Below are 16,008 nucleotides of genomic sequence, written 5' to 3' on the forward strand. Positions count from 1 at the left end.
CACTGAGAACCACTGGTCGAGTTCATGAAACCTTAGGGAAAGTTGTGTTTTAGGCTTCTCTCATCAAGCTGTATGCATATAATTTGTTCTCTTTTCGATGTGTATGTCATTCCTTAAAAAATAAATAAATAAATAACCTACACAGTTAGTGTGATGTCCTTGTACCATCCCTCTTCTGGGCCCATAGACTCGGAAGACTCAATTTATCATCATTATTATTATTATTGATGATTAATTATTTTAACCGCTGTTTTAGCGAAATCACTATATAGAATAATCTTGCCCACTCTCACCTTGGCACGACTGCGACTTTTCTGGGTGCTACCTTGTTCCTTCCATCTAGCTCCACTTCCTCTTGGACCAGTGCAGCGGCAGTGTGATGTGTGAACAGGCATCCTGGGGGATAGCCTCTTCCACCTCCTTGTGCCCAGCATTCCTTGCGACCTGTTGTATCAGTTCAATTAGAAATGCAAGCAGAGGGGCGCCTGGGTGGCTCAGTCAGTTAAGTGTCCGACTCTTGATCTCATAGTTCATGGGTCCAACTCCTGCGCTGGGCTTGGGCTGGTAGCGCAGAACCTGCTTGGGATTCTCTCTCTCCTTCTCTCTCTGCCCCTCCCCTGCTCAGGTGCACACACACTCTCTCTCTCTCAAATAAATAAGTGAACTTAAAAAAAGAAAAAGAAATACAAGCAGAACCTGTGCTGTATAGCGTGCTGTATAGTGAAAGGAACACCTGTATATTTGTCATGGATCCTGCCCTTTAGAAATGCATGTTATAGGGGCGCCCAGGTGGCTCAGTCAGTTAAGCGTCCGACTTCGGCTCAGGTCATGATCTCGCAGTTTGTGAGTTCGAGCCCCGCATCGGGCTCTGTGCTGACAGCTTGCTCACAGCCTGGAGCCTGCTTCAGATTCTGTCTCCCTTTCTCTCTGTCCCTCCCCCGCTCACACTCTGTCTGTCTCTCCCAAAACTAAATAAGCATTAAAAAAAAACTTAGAAATGTAAGTTATAAGTCAGCTTACTTTCCATATAATTTTTAGACCGATATATGTTATAAATGCCACAAAGTAGTAATCGCTTATGCACTGGGCTTAACGATTCGTTTTGCAGGATTGCAAATAATTTCTTATAGTTCTAACAGAGGTAACCATGTGTTTGTTGTCTCTTCACCTGATACCTTAAATATAGTTAATATTGGTTGATATAGTTGAGCTATTTCCTCAAGTGGTTAATTTTTATTAACTGCAGTAAGGAATTTGACAGAGGTTGTCCCTCAGCTCCTGGATCAGCTTCGCACCGTAGAACAGAAGCGGCCTGCAAGCAACGTTTCTGCCAGCATCCAGAGGATCCGGGAGCTTATTGCTCAGACCAGAAGCGTCGCCAGCAAGGTAACAGTGAAAGGCATCTTTGTCAGTCAGTCGGGGATAGTGAGAACGTGAAACTGAACTGCCAGTCTCGAGGCAGCTTCCAGAGCCCAGAAACTTCCTACAGTATTGCCCAGCTCAGTAGTTCTAAGCTGCATCTGGATCTGTTCATTTGAATTGCATGAGGAGCTTTAAAAACTAAACCAATTCCTGGTCCCAACCTCAGAGCAATGCATCAGGCTCTCTAGAGGATGGGCTCAGCACCTGTATTTTTCAAAAACTTCCCAGTGATTCTTATGTGTAGCCAAGATTAAGGGCCACAGAGTTAACTAGTCAACAAAGCTCATAGAGCAAAAGAAATCGAGTGAAACCAACCCCAATAGAAGACTCAATGTATTATTGTTACTATTATTAATTATTTTAACAGCTGTCTTAGTGCAATCACTGTATAGAAAAATCTTGCCCATCTACCTCTGCAAGGAATTCTCAGATACAACACTGATGATATGAAGCCTTTACTGACCTCCCCCCATAGGCTTCCCTGGGGAATCACAGACCACATAAACTGGACAATCGCAACGAAGACCCTGCCCCGAGATGCTTGCACAGAGGCAAAGAGGCAGCATCCTAATTAGAGCTGGTGTTGGAAGGCACATGCCCTGACACGGCCGTCAGCATTTTCAGTGTGGCAAGCGGGACTTTTTTTTTTGGCCCTCTTTCTCATTTGTGCTTTATTAATGTATAGACCAGTATCATTTTTACGGCCAAATTATATGGTTTTATTTTCTCAATTGCGAATTGGCCTGATCAGACCATTGGCCCCTAAGTGCTGACAGAAAGGAGTACTGGAAATCAATTATTTTGTAATAGAGGAGATTAGTTTTGGTCAATATATCCAACTTTTGAATGATATATGATAATTGGTCCCACCCCACAAATCGCCTTTTTTAGGTTCCTTGGAGAACCTTTGAAGAAAAGGTGATGGTGAAGAAATGGCATTTCCAAAGCTAGGTTTCTGTGATGGCTTTCTGGTAATTTTGTTTAAATGGGGAAGAAGTTGGGGGCCTTAATCACCTAAAACCATTTTCTAAAGAGGCTTGGCAATGCCTTGGGGAGCCCAGTTGGCTCTTCAAAGTGAGACAATTTCTGTGCAGACGTATTTCCTTCTCAGACTCCATTTTTACAAAAAAAATTTTAATCCCATAAACTGATTGTTTATCAAGATGATTGATTTGTATTCAACTAGCAACATAGGACAGCTGTACTGCAAGCACTTGGGAATATCATCTTGAACTTATTGAACATCAGTATTAACCAAATCAATATTAAATAATGGATATAAATACATCTAATTATTCAGAAATATTTGTATGACATGGTTATAAAAAGTCCATCCACTTCTGAATACTCAGAAAATCACCCTGAACCAGTTCAGCTTTTCCTATTGGGCCTCTCCGTAGATTTCATCTACTGAATTATGCTTTGTTGTGATGCCTTTCTGAGGATCGTTATAAGAAATATCTTAACGAACTCATCATTACAGGAATGATAATGATAGAGCTGGGAGCTCAAAGTACTTTAGAGATATTATCTTATTTCATTCAGCAAAACTTTTGTCCTCACTTTACAGTTGAAGAGACTGCAGGTTAAGTGACTTGCTCGTGATTACATAGCTAGTAAGTGGCAGAGCCAGGTTTCAAGATCCCATTTAAGACTTCAAATCTGGGGGCGCCTGGGTGGCTCAGTCGGTTAAGCGTCCGACTTCGGCTCAGGTCACAATCTCACGGTCCGTGAGTTTGAGCCCCGCATTGGGCTCTGTGCTGACTGCTCAGAGCCTGGAGCCTGTTTCAGATTCTGTGTCTCCCTCTCTCTCTGACCCTCCCCCGTTCATGCTCTCTCTCTGTCTCAAAAATAAATAAACGTTAAAAAAAAAATTAAAAAAAAAAAAAAGACTTCAAATCTGGGTGTAGACCCCTCCCAACTGTCCAGATGTGATCAAGTATGTTCCTCTTATGAAGCCCCTGAGGAGAAAGTCTTAGCCATGTTGGTACCCAAGATTAATTATACTTCTCGTGATCAATTAATTGTTAATGTTATGGGCCTTGCGAACAGCATAACTGACCAGGTATCCCATCAAGCTCTTTAGTTCACCCCAACCAAGTATGTAGTTCATTGTGGAAGTCGTATTTATTCTCGCCTTGGATCTGCTTTGTCACTTTCTTTGGCTCCCTTCCCTTCACCCCACTTTAAATTTAAACAACTATATTATAATCTGCCTCAACTCCTTTCTCCCACAAGGTAAGGACATAAGGGAACAAGGGCCAGGAGGGGAGTAGGGCTCAGAGAGCCCATAGTAGCTGAGGGGAGCCTGTTGGGAACTATGAGAGAGAGCTATGCCTATTTCTGCGGGGTATTTTTAACAGAATAATTGTGTAACTCCAGATCCAAGTCTCCATGATGTTCGATGGCCAGTCAGCAGTGGAGGTACACCCCAAAACCAGTATGGATGACTTAAAGACCTTCACGTCCCTGAGCCTGTACATGAAGCCTCCTCCCGTGAAGCAGCCAGAACTGGCGGGGGCTGCAGACCGGTTTATCCTGTACCTCGGAAGCAAACACGTAAGAGCACGACGTCTTAAAAGAGAGAACACAGTTAAAAGGAAAGATAGGTGCTCTTCTCTTGCCTTCAAACCAAAACTACCTATGCAAACAAATTGAATTCCCATTCTGGTGACTCACAACATAGAGCTCACTCTAATGCCAAGACTCGAGTAGTGATTTAAAGACAAGGAATTCCTTCCCTCTGTGGGATATTTCGGGGGCTGCTTCATTACCAGCTCCACACTGCTAACTGAATGCAGCATTTCAAAGACTTTCCCAACACAGAGGCCTGCCGTGTTTGATGCTGCACCTGCTCGAAGATGCACAGCAATAGGTATTGGCAGGCTGCGTTTTGTCCCTGGGTTAACCAGACACGATTAGCACACTCCCGGAAGGCATCAAATGTCCAGAGGCCTGCAGTTGCCTGCTTGCCTGTCCAGGATGCCCTCGGACAAACACAGGGGGGCAGCAGACTCATGTAGCCACAGGAGGCTGGAAAGGAAGAGGCACCAGCCAACCTAGCAGCAACCTTGTAATAACTCAGGCCAGACGTGCCTTGTATACAGCCAAGCATTTGAACTGCTGACTGTCCTTTAAAGAAATGAAAACAAAATATGATATTCCTTCATACGAATTTTACTTACGTGACTTCTTGATGTTGCAGGCCAAAAAAGAATACATGGGTCTTGCAATCAAAAATGATAACCTGGTGTACATTTACAATTTGGGAACTAAGGATGTGGAGATTCCCCTGGACTCCAAACCTGTCAGTTCCTGGCCTGCTTACTTCAGCATTGTCAAGATTGAAAGGTAAAGTGAAGCCACAGCCCAGGGCTTACATGCAAATTTCATTAAGAAATCTATCGAACGTGCACGAACACAACGTGTGTGGAAAACAAAAGATTAGGGAAACAATAGTCATTGTTTCTAAATAGCAATCAATATTAGAAGTTTTTGTCTTTTTTCCTCTTTCTATTGGTTGTTGACATTCTGTAAATGCATATGCATGTGACAAAATCAAATCACCAATTCTGCGATGAGGGAACATTAGCATTTTGATATTCAAAAAAACATATTTTCTACAAACGATCTGGCTAATAAAATGTGAAATTCTTTTACAGGGTAGGAAAACACGGAAAGGTGTTTTTAACAGTCCCAAGTCTAAGTAGCACTGCAGAGGAAAAGTTTATTAAAAAGGGAGAATTCGCAGGAGATGACTCCTTGCTGGATCTGGACCCCGAGGACACCGTGTTTTATGTTGGTGGAGTGCCTCCAAACTTCAAGGTAAGCTATCCAGCTATATTTGGAGTTATTAACAATCTATAATGATTGTTTTTAAAAATTCATAAAGTGGGGGTAGGCTGGAAATCTTGATACTTCTTTTTTTTTTTGATGTTTCAAGTTTCTGTTTAAATTCTAGTTAACATATAGTGTAATATTAGTCTCAGGAGTAGAAGTCAGTGATTCATCCCTTACGTATAACACCCAGTGCTCCTCCCAGCAAGTGCCCTCCTTAATACCCATCATCCGTCTAGCCCATCCCCCCACCTGGAAGTCTTGATATTTTAAGAAAGAACTTAGCTCAATGGGTGGTAAAATTCTGATCTAGAAATCTGTTATATAAATCTGGTCTCTACTACCCATATTTTCATAGCGTCAAATCCTTTCAAACTATAGATAGCTAACATTCATTTCATTCTGATAACAGGCATATATGATTAATATTACCCCCACCCACTACTACAGAGTGTGTGTACCTTGTGGATTTGTACCTAGCCTTCAGGTTCACAGATCACAGGTTCAACTCAGTTATCTCAACAAATAGAGACATGAAATAAAATGCTTGAGATGAGGGAAGGGATGGAACTAGGGGGGCGGGAGATATGAGATCTGGCGAAGGGAAGAAAAATCAAAGGCCCAGCCAGATAGGGAGTTGATGTAGGATTTCAATTCCAGGGCTACGACATACTGGTTATAGACACATTACTGAACATCTCCAAGAATTACTTTCCTTCTGTTTGTATCAGAACAGGAATATCTACCTCACAGAGCTGCTGTAAGAATTGATTTTGGTCATGAATTCACTGCTCAGTGTGTGACTGATACGTAGTATATACTCAGCAAATCCCATCCTCTCTGTTAAGATATGCACAGCTGAGGGGTGCCTGGGTGGCTCAGTCAGTTGAGCGTCCAACTTCAGCTTAGGTCGTGATCTCACGGTTCATGGGTTCGAACCCCTTGTCAGGCTCTGTGCTGACAGCTCAGAGCCTGGAGCCTGCTTCAGATTCCGTGTCTCCCTCTCTCTCTGTCCCTCCCCCGCTCACTGTCTGTCTCTCTCTGTCTCTCAAAAATGAATAAACATTAAAAAAATTAAAATGAAAAAAATAAAAAAGATATGCACAACTGAAAAATCACTGTTTATCTAAATTATTGGCACAGAGTAGACACAGGTACGGAAAGATATTTTATCAATGGGTTGTTCCCCTTGACCTGCTGTTTCATTACCTGTTCTGTATCGTCTGCGTGACATATGATCACAGGGTAGTTGATTTGCTTTGTCTTGCACAGCTCCCTGCAAGCTTAAACCTGCCTGGCTTCGTCGGCTGCCTGGAATTGGCCACTTTGAATAATGATGTGATCAGCTTGTACAACTTCAAGCGCATCTATAACATGGATCCCTCCAAGTCAGTGCCCTGTGCCAGGTAAGAAAGTGTTAAGTGTACTGAAGCCTTTGATGGCCACATGAGGGCAGCAAGTGAGACAAACATGGAACAATATCCAGGTTCTCAATGTTTTCTTTGGGGAAACTAGTTTTGAAACTGCGTAATAGTCATGCCCACAAAAATCATTTCAGTTCTTCCCTACCACCGAGGAGCATGCGCAATTATGAAAAGTCGTAAACAATTTGTTTGCAGCTTTGATTTAGGATTCCAGAGACTGGAATTTCACTAGAAACTTCTGTTGTCTTAGCACATAGGGTGGAAAAGAAATCCATTGAAAACAATTCATGTAGGATAAAGATGTGATATATATTCATCTATAGATGTGTATATAATGGAATATGATCCAGCCATAAAAAAGAATGAGATCTTAACATTTGCCACAAAGTGGATGGAGCTAGAGTATATTATACTAAGCAAAATGAGGAGCACCTGGGTGGCTCAGTGGATTAAGCATACAACTCGTGATTTAGGCTCAGGTCATGATCTCAGGGTTCATGAGACTGAGCCCTGCATCAGGCTCTGCACTGATAGGCTCTCTTCCTCTCTCTGCCCCTCCCCCACTCACACACTGTCTTTCTCTCTCTCTCTCTCTCTCTCTCTCTCTCTCTCTCAAAATAAATAAACTTAAAAAAGAAAGAAAGAAAACAGGTGAGCATAGGGGAATGGAAAGAAAAATAAAATAAGCTAAAAACGGAAAGGGAGGCAAACCAGAAAACAGACTCTTAACTATAGAGAACAAATTGAGGGTTGCTGGAGGATAGTGGGTGGGGGGATGGGCTAAATGGGTGTTGGGCATTAAGGAGGGTACTTGTGATGAGCACTGGGTGTTACGTGTAAGTGATGAATCACTAAATTCTACTCCTGAAGCTAAAAATATAAAAAAAATAAAATGATTTATTTAACTTACCTATAAATACTTCTCTATGTCTCCCATGCAAACGTCGGGACTTCATTTATTTTTTTCAAGTTTTTTACTTAAATTCCAGTTAGTTAACATACAGTGTAATATCAGTGTCAGGTGTAGAATTTAGTGATTCATCACTTACATACAACATCGAGCACTCATCACAATAAGTGCCCTCCTTAATCCCTATCATGCCCCATTTAACCCATCCCCCTGCCCACCTCCCCTCCAGCAATGCTCAGTTTGTTCTCTATAGTTTTTTTTTTTAATTTTTTTTAACGTTTATTTATTTTTGAGACAGAGAGAGACAGAGCATGAACGGGGAAGGATCAGAGAGAGAGGGAGACACAGAATCTGAAACAGGCTCCAGGCTCTGAGCGGTCAGCACAGAGCCCGACGCGGGGCTCGAGCTCACGGACCCAGAGATCATGACCTGAGCCGAAGTCGGCCGCTTAACCGACTGAGCCACCCAGGCGCCCCTGTTCTCTATAGTTAAGAGTCTCTTTTCTGGCTTGCTTCTCTCTTTCTCCCCTACCCTCCTCCCCCCACCCATGTTCATCTGTTTTATGTCTTAAATTCCACATTTTTAAATACTGTAAGGCCCATGGAAGATGTCATGACAATGGGTTCAAAGGGCCACACCTGAAAAGCGTAATACAAATGGTCGTGTTCCTCTGATCCTTGCGGTTTTATTTCAGAGATAAACTGGCCTTCACTCAGAGTCGGGCTGCCAGCTATTTCTTCGATGGCTCCAGTTATGCCGTGGTGAGGGATATCACAAGGAGAGGGAAGTTCGGTCAGGTGACTCGCTTTGACATAGAAGTTCGAACGCCAGCTGATAACGGCCTCGTGCTCCTGATGGTCAATGGGGTGAGAAAAATAAAAGTCCTTTATCTTCTCCTTTATTGCCTTTACTTTCTGCTCTGTATATTCCTAGGAACCTGCCCAGGTTGAGTGTGTCATGCCACCAAGCTGAAGGTTTAGTTTAGAAAGTAAAATTGGATTTCTTTTTCTTTAGGGAAGTGATGCCAGAAGTAAGTAAAAGCAGCCCTGAGATGCATTTCCGTGCACTACATTTTGGGTTGTATATTAAATATAGCCCCCTTTAATAAACTGGGGGATTTTGCAGAAAATCAGCACCAAGATCCAAGTGAATAGTGTGTCTGCAGAAGTTTAGCACTGACTTTACATTATATGCCTTAATCAATAAAAGTAAATAAATAAAATTGCATGCTTACTATAAATATATAGCATTTCTTTATTAACAATATACATGAAAGTATGTAATGATGTATGTTATTAATGATTATTATTAATAATAATCCATATTATTGTGGATATATATTCAAAATGAGGAATAAAGACAGTTTATATAAAGATAAAATAGTGAATGAAAATAAACACAATTTTAAAATAAAGATGAAATAAAATAAAATTGTGTTCTGTTTGTTAACGATACAAATATTATTGTTAATGGCAGTGTTAATAAAAACAATATAATTAGATATGCTTATGTATTTTTGAAAGTCTCATTAATTCTTTGAGATAGAGTGACTCAAAAGTCTTGTCCTAAGTCCAATTTATTTCAATACTAAGTTTAATTGGATGTCAAAACTGAACAAGATACCTCAAAAATAAAAATATAAGATGTGTGTCATTGGCTATGCTTACTAAATCATGATACCATTTTTGAATCTCCTTCACTAATTGGCAAAAGCTGTCTTTGAATTTGGCTGGTACATTTCCATCTTTCCTGATGCCAATTCTTGCTAGCTAATCAGATCTTGCATCATTTTGTAAACTCAAACCAAAGAGTTTAAGACTATTAAAATCTTTAATTGAAAGATTTGTAAACAAGTTAGAAATTTCTTTCTAAAACTATTTCAATAGTGCAGATATGAGAGTTTTTATAGATGGTACACATATTGTTTTCATCAACAAATTCACTTAACAACAGAAAACTTAGGGGGCACCTGGGCGGTTCAGTCAATTAAACATCCAGTTCTTGATTTTGGCTCAGTCATGATCTCACAGTTTATGAGATCAAGCTCCTCATCAGGCTCCGAGCTGACAGCATGGAGCCTGCTTGATATTCTCTCTTGCTCTCTCTCTCTCTCTCTCTCTGCCCCTTCCTCACTCGCACTCTCTCACTCTCTCTCAAAATAAACAAATAAACTTAAAAAAATAGAAAAATTTCCAAATATGTTTTTTAAAAATCATCTCTCCGGAGTGCAACTTTCTTCAAAAATGTTACCTTCTCTTCAGAAATCTGTTGCATTCCTATATACTAACAGTGAAGCAGCAGAAAGAGAAATTAAGAAAACAATCTCATTTACAATTGAATCAAAAATAATAAAATATCTAGGAATAAACTTGACCAAAGAGGTGAACAACCTGTGCTCTAAAAACTGTAAAACATTTATGAAAGAAATTGAAGACAACACAATGAAATGGGAAGACGTTCCATGCTCCTGGATAGGAAGAACAAATATTGTTAAACTGTCTATACTGCTCAAAGCAATCTACATATTTAATGTAATCCCTAGCAAAATACCAACAGCATTTTTCACAGAACTAGAACAAACAATCCTAATATTTGTATGGAACCAGAAAATACCCTGAATAGCCAAAGCAATCTTGAAAAGGAAAAGCGAACCTGGAGGCATCACAATTCCAGACTTCAAGTTATATTACAAAGCTGCATTGATCAAGATAGTATCCCACGATTATATGGTCAATCAATCTCAACAAAGGAGAAATGAATATACAATGGGAATAAGACAGTCTCTCCAACAAATGATGTTGGGGAAACTGGACAGCTACATGCAAAAGAATCAAACTGGACCACTTTCTTTCACCATACACAAAAATAAACTCAAATTGGATTAATGACCTAAATGTGAGACCTGAAACCATAAAAATTCGAGAAGATAGCAAAAGTGGTAATGTCTCTGACATCCTCCATAGCAACATTTTTCTAGATGTGTTTTGTTTCCTGAGGCAAGGGAAATAAAAGCAAAAATAAACATTGGGACTACATTAACATAAAAAGCTTCTGCACAACAAAGGAAAAAATCAATAAAACTAAAAGGCAACCTATGGAATGGGAGAAGATATTTGCAAACGACAGATCTTATAAAGGGTTAGTATCCAAAATATGTAAAGAACTGATACAACTCAACACCTGAAAAACAAGTAATCTAATTAAAAAACAGTCAGAAGACACGAATAGACATTTCTCCAAAGATGACATCCAGATGGCCAAAAACACATGAAAAGATGCTCAATGTCACTCATCATCAGGGAAGTGCAAACCAAAACTACAGTGAGAAAAAAAAAAAACTACAAAATATCACCTCCCACCCATCAGAATGACTAAAATTAAAAACACAAGAAACAATAAGTGTTGGCAAAGATGTGGAGGAAAAGGAATCCTATTGGTGGGAATGCAAGCTGGTGCAGCCACTGTGGAAAACAGTATGGAGGTTCCTCAAAAAAATTAAAAATAGAACTACCCTATGATCCAGTAATCACACTGGGTATTTACCCAAAAAATACAAAAACATGAATTCAAAGGGATATATGCACCCCTATGTTTATAGTAGCATTATTTACAATAGCCAGATTATGGAAGTGGCCCAAGTGTCCATCGAGAGGTGCATGGATAAAGATGTGGTTTATATATACAATGGAATAAAATTCAACCTTAAAAAAGAATGAAGGCTTGTCATTTGCAGCGACATGGATGGAGCTAGAGAGTATAATGCTAAGCAAAATAAGTTAGAGAAAGACAGATACCATATGATCTCATTCTTATGTGGAATTCAAGAAATAAAACAAATGAGCAAAGGAAAAAAGAGAGAGAGAGAGAGAGAGAAACCAGGAAACAGACTCTTAACTATAAAGAACAAACTGAGAGAGGAGGTGGGTGGCAGATGGGTGATGAGGATCAAGGAGTGCGCTTGTGATGAGCACCGAGTGATGTATAGAATTGTTGAATCACTATATTGTATGCCTGAAACAATATAATAGTGTTTGTTAACTACCCTGGAATTAAAATAAAAACTTCATAAATAACAAACATTTCCAAAAGCCACATTCTCATGCATTGTTATCATATTCCTCCCTTGAAATTACAGATAAAGTATTTTTTAAGTAGCTAGTAAATTTCATACCACTGAAAGACATTTGTCATCAGAAATGAAGGTCAACACATCTAGAATAATTCATTTATAAAGAAAATGATTTGCAAGAAGTAATCTGCAAACATCTGTGTCTCAAAAATATTTTCACATCACTGCATCCCCATAAAAAACCATTGTGGTTATTCTATTATTTAAGTCTTCTCACATGTAAATCCATGTACCAAGGCACACATAACCTGCAATAAACTGCAATAGGCTAAAAGCAAAGAAATGGGTGAGGGGCCACCGCCAGCCTTCAAGTGTAAATCTCTACTCTCAAAGCCTCACATACCCTGTGAAGTCCATGAAAATCTGTCCAAAGGACAAAATGAAGGTCCAGATCGATCCATGTATTAAATACTAAAAGTTAATTTTTTCCCTCTATTTTAGAGTTTAAAATGAGCATAAACGGAATTTGGAATATTTTCTTTCTTTCCCCCAATGGATTGTTTTCCACATCCCAGAAGTATACAAACCCCACTCAGGAGATCACTTTCTGACAAATAGACACTTTACCATAATACCTTAATTTTCAAATCCATTCAATTCTTCTGTATATAAGCTTCCAAAACAAGAAAGCCTGACCAGTAAATTATATGAGTGATACAGAATTATTTTTAGGGCCCAAGTGCGTAATAATTTCATATTTGTTTACATAAATCCAATGTTTCCAAATAATACAGAAATGTCCTTCTTTTTGTTATATCTGTATTTGCTGACAATTTTTTAAGATTTTTTACAGCAAACCTTGGGATTATTTTTCAGTATTACCAATTTTTCTCTTAAAATGCAATGCAATTACATTTGCTGGCCTGTTACAATTGCTGAAAGTTTCCAAGATTTTTAAAAAGTCAATAAGGTAAACTTAAATTTGCATTAATCTGTAAAGCGAGTAAGAAACAGGATATGGTTGTTTCAAATTATGTATAATATTAACTCTTTAGCATATTAACATGAGACATTACTGCTGATATGGATGGAGTTGCGATTTTAATTTCATGGTACGAATGTCATTAGACTTCCTTAGTTTTCAGTTTCAATGATAAATATTAGTGTTACTTCTCAAATTCAGCTAAATCTACACTTTTATAACAGCAGATGCCCACATCTTATTAACTTCTTTCTCTCCACAGAGTATGTTCTTCAGCTTGGAAATGCGCAACGGTTACCTACATGTGTTCTATGACTTTGGATTTAGCAACGGCCCTGTGCATCTTGAGGACACGTTGAAGAAAGCTCAAATTAATGATGCCAAATACCATGAGGTACAATCATTGCAATCTGTGTTGTTTATTTTGTTTTGTTTTGTTTGCACTTAGACCTATTGATCTAATCAGAGGATCAAATGACATAGGTGGGAAAGTAATTAAACCGAGCACCTTCACATCTAAAGTTGTTTCGTCGAAGGGCCCCAACCACACAACTCCAGGGTGACATTTGCTTTAAAAGAGTGAATGTTTTTGTCATATCCATGTTTCTAATAAAAGAGTCACTGAAAGATTCATTTTAATTGCTTCATTGACCAAAAGGCTCTTCTTAACGTTCAGTGTCTTGATTACAATGGCACCCCCATAGAATTCTTTTATACCTTTGTCGAAAATGCCAGAGTGTGGATGCAAAGGCCACTTTTAAATTTATCCTTTGAGCACTACTAAATGTAAAAAGAGTAGATAGTAAGCAAATAGAGAATTTCCTTGTAAACCATTTATCCAGAACTTAGAAAACACTAACACGGATTTCCTTATAAAGAGAGCCCACAAGGAATACTTACTCCTTAATCTTGAAACAGTTATACAGTGTACTGATAATATACTTCATCTATTTTCATTAGCAACTACTCTGAATCTACAATTGAGTAAAATGTATAAAGACATATCTTTTAAGTTGAACCAAAATGCAGAGAGTAGGAGGTGGTATTTCTCTTTTCAGTTCAAAGTCCATGGCTTTCATGAGGATGGTTTACGATAGAGGAATATTTTTTTTTAATGTTTATTTATTTTTGAGACAGGGATTGACAGAGTATGAACGGGGGAGGGTCAGAGAGAGAGGGAGACACAGAATCTGAAACAGGCTCCAGGCTCTGAGCTGCCAGCACAGAGCCCAACGCGGGGCTCGAACTCACAGACTGCGAGATACGTCCTGAGCCGAAGTCGGATGCTTAACCGACTGAACCACCCAAGCGCCCCATACGATAGAGGAATATTTAAACTATTTCTCTGGCTAGCATTTTTGCAGATTCATTAAATCTTTTCACGATGTCACACACAAAAAAAAAAGGTACCCGGTAACATACACTTTAGGGTCCAAAAGGTAGCTGTTAATAGTTTTTTCCTGAATCCCCTCAAAGGGGCAAAAGACAACACCTGGTCTCATGACAAAAGTATTTTTTGATCTAGCTTCTTCTTCATATGGAAACCTTTCTCCAGAAAATGTGAATTTCTGGTTATTTAAGTAAGACTTCCATATCTGTAAGAAAGAAAAATCTATTCCCCATTTTGTGAACAAACAAGCATGAGAACATGGAGTCCCAGCTGTTATAATCAGAATAATTAAAACATAGTAGTCTTCAAAAAGCTGATTATTTTTTAATGTTTTTATTTGTTTACTTAGAGAGAGCACACACATGAGCAGGGGGAGGGATGGAGAAAGGAGAGAGAGAGAATCCTAAGCAGGCCCCATGCCATCAGTGTGGAGCCCCAGCACAATCCCATGAACCATGAGATCACGACCTGACCGAAACCAAGAGTCAGACACTTGACCTACTGAGCCACCCAGGCACCCCCAAAAAGTTCCTTATTAAATAATGATCAGGACCTACTATATATTATTCCTCCTAGATCTCAATCATTTACCACAATGATAAGAAAATGATTTTGGTGGTTGACAGACGACATGTCAAGAGCATGGACAATGAAAAGATGAAAATACCTTTTACAGACATATACATTGGAGGAGCTCCCCCAGAAATTTTACAATCCAGGTAAGGTGGGGTTTTTTTGTTAAGTAGTTATTGTTTCTAACAATGTACTGGGCTGAGTATTCAACATCCAGAAGAGGTCTAGTAAAACTTTTAAAGCACTCCCACTTGCTACTTCTACACACATGCACAGGCACATGCACACACATTCATGCACCCTCATGACCTTCTTAAATTAACATCTTCTAGATGTAATCTACAGGTTTCTTTAATTATTGTATTACTCTTACAACATAGTCTAAAGCAATATGTCTCATCTGCAGGAAGAAAGGCAGAGCATCTGTCCCTTTACTTTTGTTTTAGTCTTAAACCTCTTTGAACTCTCAAAGAGCATCTGAGGATATGGAAATTTTTAAGCTTATCCAAGAGGTTATGAATCATGTATCATTACAATTTTATTCTCATGTATTTAAAAATTTAACTATCTCTTATTACAACCAAGTCATAGCATCAGACGCCCTTGAGACTGAGTGGCAACTTTAGAATATTCCAGTCCAATCATTCTCAATGCTGGCTCTCATTAGAATAACCTGGAGAACTTTCATGAACACTCTAGCTTGTGACCACTCTCCAGAAATTCTAATTGGTGTGGGATAAGGCCCCAACCTCAAGCTTCCTTTACAAATTAGATACCCTCTTAGCCCCTTCAGCCATGCCACATGGGACTTTTAACCATTGTGGTTGCCATTATACATCCACTAATCTGTTAGTTAGTATGGTCCTCTATTCGTGATCTTGATGGAGCAAAATGTGTTAGGGCTATTACTCTTTAGTTTGGCCAGTGTTCATCTAAAATACATTGAAGCCATTGTAATTTGGTTAAAACTAGCTTCATAGTCATTCAATATTTAATAATATGTTAGGTATTAGGATTACAGTGTTGATCAAAATGCCATCCCTGATCTCAATGATAAAGGATTTCTTACTAGCCTATTAATCCAAAGCCTAACATTCACTAAGACATTTCTCTAGCCTTAGCTGATTGCATTGCAAAATAGCCAAGAAGATGAGTTCATGACCCAAGTGGATTAATGGAAGACTGAATACCTGGGTTCAAATCCTAACTTACCTCTTGTGACATTAAAAAAAACAAAAACAAAAACAAAAACAAAAACTTGATGTTTCTTAGTTTCATTTAATAGGTTAAGCCATGTGAAGTTGCCAAGAGTTGACCATTTTTTACCTAAAATATGTCCATTTTTTACGGTTCAACCTATTAATCATCTACAAAAGGGATATAATAGCATTTCCTTCTAT

General features: G+C 39.0%; 1 protein-coding gene across 2 annotated transcripts in view; it reads left to right on the plus strand.

Annotated features, from left to right (window-relative positions):
• The window catches only part of LAMA4 (laminin subunit alpha 4), a 142,483-nt gene that overhangs the window by 103,047 nt on the left and 23,428 nt on the right, over window positions 1-16,008 (plus strand). For both annotated transcript variants that reach the window (XM_027057066.2, XM_027057065.2), the window contains exons 18-25: window positions 1,247-1,386; window positions 3,805-3,981; window positions 4,628-4,773; window positions 5,085-5,247; window positions 6,532-6,665; window positions 8,289-8,460; window positions 12,908-13,039; window positions 14,612-14,754. In XM_027057066.2, the coding sequence (XP_026912867.2) occupies window positions 1,247-1,386; window positions 3,805-3,981; window positions 4,628-4,773; window positions 5,085-5,247; window positions 6,532-6,665; window positions 8,289-8,460; window positions 12,908-13,039; window positions 14,612-14,754 (1,207 nt within the window). The remainder of the gene's footprint in view (window positions 1-1,246; window positions 1,387-3,804; window positions 3,982-4,627; window positions 4,774-5,084; window positions 5,248-6,531; window positions 6,666-8,288; window positions 8,461-12,907; window positions 13,040-14,611; window positions 14,755-16,008) is intronic.

Source organism: Acinonyx jubatus, chromosome B2 (genome assembly GCF_027475565.1).
Source record: "Acinonyx jubatus isolate Ajub_Pintada_27869175 chromosome B2, VMU_Ajub_asm_v1.0, whole genome shotgun sequence".
In the NCBI taxonomy this organism is placed as follows: Eukaryota; Metazoa; Chordata; class Mammalia; order Carnivora; family Felidae; genus Acinonyx; species Acinonyx jubatus.